The following is an 11727-nucleotide window of genomic DNA, read 5'->3' as shown; positions in this document are numbered from 1 at the left end:
CAGCAAGCGTTGTCATTCTGTTTCAAATAAGCATAGTGATTGAGACAGGCTTCTCCAAGCACAGTCAGGCAAACAATGAGCAGTCCAGCAGTTGACTTTTTGTACAGCTCCTCACTTGTTACCTTGTGGTCTGTTTTCAGTTGACACTGCCAAAAAGGATATCGTTTTCCTTCTGGATGATTCTGACAGCACAAGGAGTGGCTTTCCTGCCATGCGTGATTTTGTTGAGAGAGTAGTGGACAGGCTAAATGTGGGAGAAAACAAAGACCGTGTCTCTGTGGTGCAATACAGCAGAGATGCAGAGGTCCATTTCTATCTGAACACGTTCAAAACTAAACAGGATGTTGTGGATTCGGTAAGAGGGCTGAGACACAGAGGCGGCAGGCCCCTCAACACTGGGGCAGCCCTCCAATTCGTGAGGAACAACGTTATCACAAACTCCTCTGGCAGCAGGCGCCCGCAAGGGGTCCCACAGATTTTGCTTTTGCTAAATGGGGGAAAGTCTGTCGACGATGTAGATGCTCCAGCCTCTGCTCTCAAACAGCAGGGCGTCTTTGTGATTGGCATTGGAACAAGAAGCTCTGACAGCAGAGAGCTGCAGAGGATATCACATGACCCTAGTCATGCTCTATTAGTCTCTGAGTTTACTGACCTACCCATCATACAAGAGCAGCTGTCCTCTGCAATGAGCTCAGTGCCCACGAGATCCACACCAACAATAATCGGTAAGAAACTGACCCATTTCCACATTTACACCATCAGGGTCCAGCCCACATTTCAGGGGTTTGAGAGTCAATATTGTGAAGTATAGATCCGCCAACTGATGCTATTACACACCTTAGTGGTGCCAGTAGGCACACAGAGTAATTTCTTAGTGTCCGCTCTGATGATTGTGAATTTTACATGCTTGACAAACAAAAGTAAAATTGCATGAACTCTTTTGTTTCCCTCAGTGGACAGAAAGCCAGCAGGAAAGGATGTTGTGTTCTTGTTGGATGGATCTGATGGTACTAGAGCTGGATTCGCAGCAATGCGAGACTTTGTCCAAAGAGTGGTAGAGACACTCAGTGTGGATGACAACAAGGACCGTGTCTCAGTGGTTCAGTACAGCAGAGACCCAGCTGTCCAGTTTTATCTGAACACGTACGCCACAAAAAGTGAGATCCTTGACACTGTCAGAGGATTGAGGCACAAAGGTGGAAGACCTCTCAATACTGGAGCAGCTCTCCAATACTTGAGGGACAATGTCTTCACAGCCTCTGCAGGAAGCAGGCTTCTGGAAAGAGTTCCACAGGTGCTCATATTGCTAAGTGGCGGAAGGTCCTCTGACAGTGTGGAGGCCGCAGCCTCTGCTCTTAAGCAGCTGGGTATACAGACCTTTGCAATTGGAACCAGGGGTGCCGATCGCAGCGAACTGCAGAAGCTATCCCACCGTCCCACCGATGCCATATTAGTTTCTGAATTCACTGACCTGCCCAGCGTCCAAAAGCAACTTCAAACTTCTGTGGAGGCAGTGTCTGAAGAGGTTGCCCCTGAATTACCAACTGTACCTGGTACGTTTCCAATGAAAGTCCCCTTAAGCGTAGCCTGATGAATTGCTGCACCTGCAACAAGGGAAAGGGATCCATTGCGATAGTTATGTAGCTCCATAGGTACATATAGCAGCAAGCGTTGTCATTCTGTTTCAAATAAGCATAGTGATTGAGACAGGCTTCTCCAAGCACAGTCAGGCAAACAATGAGCAGTCCAGCAGTTGACTTTTTGTACAGCTCCTCACTTGTTACCTTGTGGTCTGTTTTCAGTTGACACTGCCAAAAAGGATATCGTTTTTCTTCTGGATGATTCTGACAGCACAAGGAGTGGCTTTCCTGCCATGCGTGATTTTGTTGAGAGAGTAGTGGACAGGCTAAATGTGGGAGAAAACAAAGACCGTGTCTCTGTGGTGCAATACAGCAGAGATGCAGAGGTCCATTTCTATCTGAACACGTTCAAAACTAAACAGGATGTTGTGGATTCGGTAAGAGGGCTGAGACACAGAGGCGGCAGGCCCCTCAACACTGGGGCAGCCCTCCAATTCGTAAGGAACAACGTCATCACAAACTCCTCTGGCAGCAGGCGCCCGCAAGGGGTCCCACAGATTTTGCTTTTGCTAAATGGGGGAAAGTCTTTCGACGATGTAGATGCTCCAGCCTCTGCTCTCAAACAGCAGGGCGTCTTTGTGATTGGCATTGGAACAAGAAGCTCTGACAGCAGAGAGCTGCAGAGGATATCACATGACCCTAGTCATGCTCTATTAGTCTCTGAGTTTACTGACCTACCCACCATACAAGAGCAGCTGTCCTCTGCAATGAGCTCAGTGCCCACGAGATCCACACCAACAATAATCGGTAAGAAACTGACCCATTTCCACATTTACACCATCAGGGTCCAGCCCACATTTCAGGGGTTTGAGAGTCAATATTGTGAAGTATAGATCCGCCAACTGATGCTATTACACACCTTAGTGGTGCCAGTAGGCACACAGAGTAATTTCTTAGTGTCCGCTCTGATGATTGTGAATTTTACATGCTTGACAAACAAAAGTAAAATTGCATGAACTCTTTTGTTTCCCTCAGTGGACAGAAAGCCAGCAGGAAAGGATGTTGTGTTCTTGTTGGATGGATCTGATGGTACTAGAGCTGGATTCGCAGCAATGCGAGACTTTGTCCAAAGAGTGGTAGAGACACTCAGTGTGGATGACAACAAGGACCGTGTCTCAGTGGTTCAGTACAGCAGAGACCCAGCTGTCCAGTTTTATCTGAACACGTACGCCACAAAAAGTGAGATCCTTGACACTGTCAGAGGATTGAGGCACAAAGGTGGAAGACCTCTCAATACTGGAGCAGCTCTCCAATACTTGAGGGACAATGTCTTCACAGCCTCTGCAGGAAGCAGGCTTCTGGAAAGAGTTCCACAGGTGCTCATATTGCTAAGTGGCGGAAGGTCCTCTGACAGTGTGGAGGCCGCAGCCTCTGCTCTTAAGCAGCTGGGTATACAGACCTTTGCAATTGGAACCAGGGGTGCCGATCGCAGCGAACTGCAGAAGCTATCCCACCGTCCCACTGATGCCATATTAGTTTCTGAATTCACTGACCTGCCCAGCGTCCAAAAGCAACTTCAAACTTCTGTGGAGGCAGTGTCTGAAGAGGTTGCCCCTGAATTACCAACTGTACCTGGTACGTTTCCAATGAAAGTCCCCTTAAGCGTAGCCTGAATTGGAATTGCTGCACCTGCAACAAGGGAAAGGGATCCATTGCGATAGTTATGTAGCTCCATAGGTACATATAGCAGCAAGCGTTGTCATTCTGTTTCAAATAAGCATAGTGATTGAGACAGGCTTCTCCAAGCACAGTCAGGCAAACAATGAGCAGTCCAGCAGTTGACTTTTTGTACAGCTCCTCACTTGTTACCTTGTGGTCTGTTTTCAGTTGACACTGCCAAAAAGGATATCGTTTTTCTTCTGGATGATTCTGACAGCACAAGGAGTGGCTTTCCTGCCATGCGTGATTTTGTTGAGAGAGTAGTGGACAGGCTAAATGTGGGAGAAAACAAAGACCGTGTCTCTGTGGTGCAATACAGCAGAGATGCAGAGGTCCATTTCTATCTGAACACGTTCAAAACTAAACAGGATGTTGTGGATTCGGTAAGAGGGCTGAGACACAGAGGCGGCAGGCCCCTCAACACTGGGGCAGCCCTCCAATTCGTGAGGAACAACGTTATCACAAACTCCTCTGGCAGCAGGCGCCCGCAAGGGGTCCCACAGATTTTGCTTTTGCTAAATGGGGGAAAGTCTGTCGACGATGTAGATGCTCCAGCCTCTGCTCTCAAACAGCAGGGCGTCTTTGTGATTGGCATTGGAACAAGAAGCTCTGACAGCAGAGAGCTGCAGAGGATATCACATGACCCTAGTCATGCTCTATTAGTCTCTGAGTTTACTGACCTACCCACCATACAAGAGCAGCTGTCCTCTGCAATGAGCTCAGTGCCCACGAGATCCACACCAACAATAATCGGTAAGAAACTGACCCATTTCCACATTTACACCATCAGGGTACAGCTCACATTTCAGGGGTTTGAGAGTCAATATTGTGAAGTATAGATCCGCCAACTGATGCTATTACACACCTTAGTGGTGCCAGTAGCCACACAGAGTAATTTCATAGTGTCCGCTCTGATGATTGTGAATTTGACATGCTTGACACACGAAGGTAAAATTGCATGAACTCTTTTGTTTCCCTCAGTGGACAGAAAGCCAGCAGGAAAGGATGTTGTGTTCTTGTTGGATGGATCTGATGGTACTAGAGCTGGATTCGCAGCAATGCGAGACTTTGTCCAAAGAGTGGTAGAGACACTCAGTGTGGATGACAACAAGGACCGTGTCTCAGTGGTTCAGTACAGCAGAGACCCAGCTGTCCAGTTTTATCTGAACACGTACGCCACAAAAAGTGAGATCCTTGACACTGTCAGAGGATTGAGGCACAAAGGTGGAAGACCTCTCAATACTGGAGCAGCTCTCCAATACTTGAGGGACAATGTCTTCACAGCCTCTGCAGGAAGCAGGCTTCTGGAAAGAGTTCCACAGGTGCTCATATTGCTAAGTGGCGGAAGGTCCTCTGACAGTGTGGAGGCCGCAGCCTCTGCTCTTAAGCAGCTGGGTATACAGACCTTTGCAATTGGAACCAGGGGTGCCGATCGCAGCGAACTGCAGAAGCTATCCCACCGTCCCACTGATGCCATATTAGTTTCTGAATTCACTGACCTGCCCAGCGTCCAAAAGCAACTTCAAACTTCTGTGGAGGCAGTGTCTGAAGAGGTTGCCCCTGAATTACCAACTGTACCTGGTACGTTTCCAATGAAAGTCCCCTTAAGCGTAGCCTGAATTGCTGCACCTGCAACAAGGGAAAGGGATCCATTGCGATAGCTATGTAGCTCCATAGGTGCATATGGCAGCAAGCGTTGTCATTCTGTTTCAAATAAGCATAGTGATTGAGACAGGCTTCTCCAAGCACAGTCAGGCAAACAATGAGCAGTCCAGCAGTTGACTTTTTGTACAGCTCCTCACTTGTTACCTTGTGGTCTGTTTTCAGTTGACACTGCCAAAAAGGATATCGTTTTCCTTCTGGATGATTCTGACAGCACAAGGAGTGGCTTTCCTGCCATGCGTGATTTTGTTGAGAGAGTAGTGGACAGGTTAAATGTGGGAGAAAACAAAGACCGTGTCTCTGTGGTGCAATACAGCAGAGATGCAGAGGTCCATTTCTATCTGAACACGTTCAAAACTAAACAGGATGTTGTGGATTCGGTAAGAGGGCTGAGACACAGAGGCGGCAGGCCCCTCAACACTGGGGCAGCCCTCCAATTCGTGAGGAACAACGTTATCACAAACTCCTCTGGCAGCAGGCGCCCGCAAGGGGTCCCACAGATTTTGCTTTTGCTAAATGGGGGAAAGTCTGTCGACGATGTAGATGCTCCAGCCTCTGCTCTCAAACAGCAGGGCGTCTTTGTGATTGGCATTGGAACAAGAAGCTCTGACAGCAGAGAGCTGCAGAGGATATCACATGACCCTAGTCATGCTCTATTAGTCTCTGAGTTTACTGACCTACCCACCATACAAGAGCAGCTGTCCTCTGCAATGAGCTCAGCGCCCACGAGATCCACACCAACAATAATCGGTAAGAAACTGACCCATTTCCACATTTACACCATCAGGGTCCAGCCCACATTTCAGGGGTTTGAGAGTCAATATTGTGAAGTATAGATCCGCCAACTGATGCTATTACACACCTTAGTGGTGCCAGTAGCCACACAGAGTAATTTCATAGTGTCCGCTCTGATGATTGTGAATTTGACATGCTTGACACACGAAGTTAAAATTGCATGAACTCTTTTGTTTCCCTCAGTGGACAGAAAGCCAGCAGGAAAGGATGTTGTGTTCTTGTTGGATGGATCTGATGGTACTAGAGCTGGATTCGCAGCAATGCGAGACTTTGTCCAAAGAGTGGTGGAGACACTCAGTGTGGATGACAACAAGGACCGTGTCTCAGTGGTTCAGTACAGCAGAGACCCAGCTGTCCAGTTTTATCTGAACACGTACGCCACAAAAAGTGAGATCCTTGACACTGTCAGAGGATTGAGGCACAAAGGTGGAAGACCTCTCAATACTGGAGCAGCTCTCCAATACTTGAGGGACAATGTCTTCACAGCCTCTGCAGGAAGCAGGCTTCTGGAAAGAGTTCCACAGGTACTCATATTGCTAAGTGGCGGAAGGTCCTCTGACAGTGTGGAGGCCGCAGCCTCTGCTCTTAAGCAGCTGGGTATACAGACCTTTGCAATTGGAACCAGGGGTGCCGATCGCAGCGAACTGCAGAAGCTATCCCACCGTCCCACTGATGCCATATTAGTTTCTGAATTCACTGACCTGCCCAGCGTCCAAAAGCAACTTCAAACTTCTGTGGAGGCAGTGTCTGAAGAGGTTGCCCCTGAATTACCAACTGTACCTGGTACGTTTCCAATGAAAGTCCCCTTAAGCGTAGCCTGAATTGCTGCACCTGCAACAAGGGAAAGGGATCCATTGCGATAGCTATGTAGCTCCATAGGTGCATATGGCAGCAAGCGTTGTCATTCTGTTTCAAATAAGCATAGTGATTGAGACAGGCTTCTCCAAGCACAGTCAGGCAAACAATGAGCAGTCCAGCAGTTGACTTTTTGTACAGCTCCTCACTTGTTACCTTGTGGTCTGTTTTCAGTTGACACTGCCAAAAAGGATATCGTTTTCCTTCTGGATGATTCTGACAGCACAAGGAGTGGCTTTCCTGCCATGCGTGATTTTGTTGAGAGAGTAGTGGACAGGTTAAATGTGGGAGAAAACAAAGACCGTGTCTCTGTGGTGCAATACAGCAGAGATGCAGAGGTCCATTTCTATCTGAACACGTTCAAAACTAAACAGGATGTTGTGGATTCGGTAAGAGGGCTGAGACACAGAGGCGGCAGGCCCCTCAACACTGGGGCAGCCCTCCAATTCGTGAGGAACAACGTCATCACAAACTCCTCTGGCAGCAGGCGCCCGCAAGGGGTCCCACAGATTTTGCTTTTGCTAAATGGGGGAAAGTCTGTCGACGATGTAGATGCTCCAGCCTCTGCTCTCAAACAGCAGGGCGTCTTTGTGATTGGCATTGGAACAAGAAGCTCTGACAGCAGAGAGCTGCAGAGGATATCACATGACCCTAGTCATGCTCTATTAGTCTCTGAGTTTACTGACCTACCCACCATACAAGAGCAGCTGTCCTCTGCAATGAGCTCAGTGCCCACGAGATCCACACCAACAATAATCGGTAAGAAACTGACCCATTTCCACATTTACACCATCAGGGTCCAGCCCACATTTCAGGGGTTTGAGAGTCAATATTGTGAAGTATAGATCCGCCAACTGATGCTATTACACACCTTAGTGGTGCCAGTAGCCACACAGAGTAATTTCTTAGTGTCCGCTCTGATGATTGTGAATTTGACATGCTTGACACACGAAGGTAAAATTGCATGAACTCTTTTGTTTCCCTCAGTGGACAGAAAGCCAGCAGGAAAGGATGTTGTGTTCTTGTTGGATGGATCTGATGGTACTAGAGCTGGATTCGCAGCAATGCGAGACTTTGTCCAAAGAGTGGTAGAGACACTCAGTGTGGATGACAACAAGGACCGTGTCTCAGTGGTTCAGTACAGCAGAGACCCAGCTGTCCAGTTTTATCTGAACACATACGCCACAGAAAGTGAGATCCTTGACACTGTCAGAGGATTGAGGCACAAAGGTGGAAGACCTCTCAATACTGGAGCAGCTCTCCAATACTTGAGGGACAATGTCTTCACAGCCTCTGCAGGAAGCAGGCTTCTGGAAAGAGTTCCACAGGTGCTCATATTGCTAAGTGGTGGAAGGTCCTCTGACAATGTGGAGGCCGCAGCCTCTGCTCTTAAGCAGCTGGGTATACAGACCTTTGCAATTGGAACCAGGGGTGCCGATCGCAGCGAACTGCAGAAGCTATCCCACCGTCCCACTGATGCCATATTAGTTTCTGAATTCACTGACCTGCCCAGCGTCCAAAAGCAACTTCAAACTTCTGTGGAGGCAGTGTCTGAAGAGGTTGCCCCTGAATTACCAACTGTACCTGGTACGTTTCCAATGAAAGTCCCCTTAAGCGTAGCCTGAATTGCTGCACCTGCAACAAGGGAAAGGGATCCATTGCGATAGCTATGTAGCTCCATAGGTGCATATGGCAGCAAGCGTTGTCATTCTGTTTCAAATAAGCATAGTGATTGAGACAGGCTTCTCCAAGCACAGTCAGGCAAACAATGAGCAGTCCAGCAGTTGACTTTTTGTACAGCTCCTCACTTGTTACCTTGTGGTCTGTTTTCAGTTGACACTGCCAAAAAGGATATCGTTTTCCTTCTGGATGATTCTGACAGCACAAGGAGTGGCTTTCCTGCCATGCTTGATTTTGTTGAGAGAGTAGTGGACAGGCTAAATGTGGGAGAAAACAAAGACCGTGTCTCTGTGGTGCAATACAGCAGAGATGCAGAGGTCCATTTCTATCTGAACACGTTCAAAACTAAACAGGATGTTGTGGATTCGGTAAGAGGGCTGAGACACAGAGGCGGCAGGCCCCTCAACACTGGGGCAGCCCTCCAATTCGTGAGGAACAACGTCATCACAAACTCCTCTGGCAGCAGGCGCCCGCAAGGGGTCCCACAGATTTTGCTTTTGCTAAATGGGGGAAAGTCTTTCGACGATGTAGATGCTCCAGCCTCTGCTCTCAAACAGCAGGGCGTCTTTGTGATTGGCATTGGAACAAGAAGCTCTGACAGCAGAGAGCTGCAGAGGATATCACATGACCCTAGTCATGCTCTATTAGTCTCTGAGTTTACTGACCTACCCACCATACAAGAGCAGCTGTCCTCTGCATTGACCTCAGCACCCACGAGATCCACACCAACAATAATCGGTAAGAAACTGACCCATTTCCACATTTACACCATCAGGGTACAGCTCACATTTCAGGGGTTTGAGAGTCAATATTGTGAAGTATAGATCCGCCAACTGATGCTATTACACACCTTAGTGGTGCCAGTAGCCACACAGAGTAATTTCTTAGTGTCCGCTCTGATGATTGTGAATTTGACATGCTTGACACACAAAGGTAAAATTGCATGAACTCTTTTGTTTCCCTCAGTGGGCAGAAAGCCAGCAGGAAAGGATGTTGTGTTCTTGTTGGATGGATCTGATGGTACTAGAGCTGGATTCGCAGCAATGCGAGACTTTGTCCAAAGAGTGGTAGAGACACTCAGTGTGGATGACAACAAGGACCGTGTCTCAATGGTTCAGTACAGCAGAGACCCAGCTGTCCAGTTTTATCTGAACACGTACGCCACTAAAAGTGAGATCCTTGACACTGTCAGAGGATTGAGGCACAAAGGTGGAAGACCTCTCAATACTGGAGCAGCTCTCCAATACTTGAGGGACAATGTCTTCACAGCCTCTGCAGGAAGCAGGCTTCTGGAAAGAGTTCCACAGGTGCTCATATTGCTAAGTGGCGGAAGGTCCTCTGACAGTGTGGAGGCCGCAGCCTCTGCTCTTAAGCAGCTGGGTGTACAGACCTTTGCAGTTGGAACCAGGGGTGCCGATCGCAGCGAACTGCAGAAGCTATCCCACCGTCCCACTGATGCTATATTAGTTTCTGAATTCACTGACCTGCCCAGCGTCCAAAAGCAACTTCAAACTTCTGTGGAGGCAGTGTCTGAAGAGGTTGCCCCTGAATTACCAACTGTACCTGGTACGTTTCCAATGAAAGTCCCCTTAGGCGTAGCCTGAATTGCTGCACCTGCAACAAGGGAAAGGGATCCATTGCGATAGCTATGTAGCTCCATAGGTGCATATGGCAGCAAGCGTTGTCATTTTGTTTCAAATAAGCATAGTGATTGGGGCAGGCTTCTCCAAGCACAGTCAGGCAAACAATGAGCAGTCCAGCAGTTGACTTTTTGTACAGCTCCTCACTTGTTACCTTGTGGTCTGTTTTCAGTTGACACTGCCAAAAAGGATGTTGTGTTCCTTCTGGATGCTTCTGACAGCACAAGGAGTGGCTTTCCTGCCATGCGTGATTTTGTTGAGAGAGTAGTGGACAGGCTAAATGTGGGAGAAAACAAAGACCGTGTCTCTGTGGTGCAATACAGCAGAGATGCAGAGGTCCATTTCTATCTGAACACGTTCAAAACTAAACAGGATGTTGTGGATTCGGTAAGAGGGCTGAGACACAGAGGCGGCAGGCCCCTCAACACTGGGGCAGCCCTCCAATTCGTGAGGAACAACGTCATCACAAACTCCTCTGGCAGCAGGCGCCCGCAAGGGGTCCCACAGATTTTACTTTTGCTAAATGGGGGAAAGTCTTTCGACGATGTAGATGCTCCAGCCTCTGTTCTCAAACAGCAGGGCGTCTTTGTGATTGGCATTGGAATAAGAAGCTCTGACAGCGGAGAGCTGCAGAGGATATCACATGACCCTAGTAATGCTCTATTAGTCTCTGAGTTTACTGACCTACCCACCATACAAGAGCAGCTGTCCTCTGCAATGAGCTCAGTGCCCACGAGATCCACACCAACAATAATCGGTAAGAAACTGACCCATTTCCACATTTACACTATCAGGGTACAGCCCACTTTTCAGGGGTTTGAGAATCAATATTGTGAAGTATAGGTCCGCCAACTAATGCTATTACACACCTTAGTGGTGCCAGTAGCCACACAGAGTAATTTCTTAGTGTCCGCTCTGATGATTGTGAATTTGACATGCTTGACACACAAAGATAAAATTGCATGAACTCTTTTGTTTCCCTCAGTGGACAAAAAGCCAGCAGGATTCATCAACTGATGCTATTACACACTTTAGTGGTGCCAAGAGGCACGCAGAGTAATTTCTTAAAGTTAATGTTCACTCTGAGGATTGTCATTTCAGTATGTGTTTTTATGTAGTTTGCACTTCAGAACTGCTGCATGGTCCTTGTTGACCTACAGTATAAGTTGTAATCACTTGACCAAACATCACAACATGAAACATCATCATCTTTCTTGTCCTTACAATACAATATATCAGAGGTGGTGCCTCATTCATCTTTTAAACTCACTTGCTCTCTTTCTTACTCCTCCATTCAACAACAGTCTTTGTGCTATTGAATATGACTGCATACAATCCGTGATATTCAAACCTGGACAGAATCCTATTTCCTCTCAGGCCTTTGCCTGTTGATACTGCTGCATGTAAATAAACCAGGCTGTGTCTGTCAGTGTTGTAATGCATTACCCTAATTCATTACATGAACTAGACCTAATAGAGTATTGACAAGTACCACATCTCAAATGTCTTGTTTTGTCTGAAGTCCATTTTTGACCCCCGAAAAGGCACCACTGAAAAAGGCAATACAATTTGACTTTAAGTTATCCCATGTGCGGTGGGATAATATATAAATTATTATATTTTTCAATTATTTGTCAAGTTGTGTACTACACTGTCTAATGACTTCTTGAAGTGTGAAAATGTACCTTCAGTAAGTGTAATTCTAATAAAAACTATATACTACATACACTACTGTTCAAAAGTTTGGAATCACTTAGAAATGTCCTTATTTTTGACAGAAACACACTTTTTTTGCA

The 11727-nt window shown here is 47.3% G+C and overlaps 1 protein-coding gene across 6 annotated transcripts in view; it reads left to right on the top strand.

The window, feature by feature from the left end:
* The window catches only part of col6a3 (collagen, type VI, alpha 3), a 49124-nt gene that overhangs the window by 22417 nt on the left and 14980 nt on the right, over positions 1-11727 (top strand). For all 6 annotated transcript variants that reach the window (XM_055505192.1, XM_041068808.2, XM_041068804.2 and 3 more), the window contains 13 exons: positions 141-725; positions 954-1553; positions 1803-2387; positions 2616-3215; positions 3468-4052; positions 4281-4880; positions 5127-5711; positions 5940-6539; positions 6786-7370; positions 7599-8198; positions 8445-9029; positions 9258-9857; positions 10104-10688. In XM_055505192.1, the coding sequence (XP_055361167.1) occupies positions 141-725; positions 954-1553; positions 1803-2387; positions 2616-3215; positions 3468-4052; positions 4281-4880; positions 5127-5711; positions 5940-6539; positions 6786-7370; positions 7599-8198; positions 8445-9029; positions 9258-9857; positions 10104-10688 (7695 nt within the window). The remainder of the gene's footprint in view (positions 1-140; positions 726-953; positions 1554-1802; positions 2388-2615; positions 3216-3467; positions 4053-4280; positions 4881-5126; positions 5712-5939; positions 6540-6785; positions 7371-7598; positions 8199-8444; positions 9030-9257; positions 9858-10103; positions 10689-11727) is intronic.

This window comes from Betta splendens, chromosome 21 (genome assembly GCF_900634795.4).
Source record: "Betta splendens chromosome 21, fBetSpl5.4, whole genome shotgun sequence".
Classification (NCBI taxonomy): Eukaryota; Metazoa; Chordata; class Actinopteri; order Anabantiformes; family Osphronemidae; genus Betta; species Betta splendens.
This window is presented reverse-complemented; position numbering and strand designations above follow the sequence as displayed.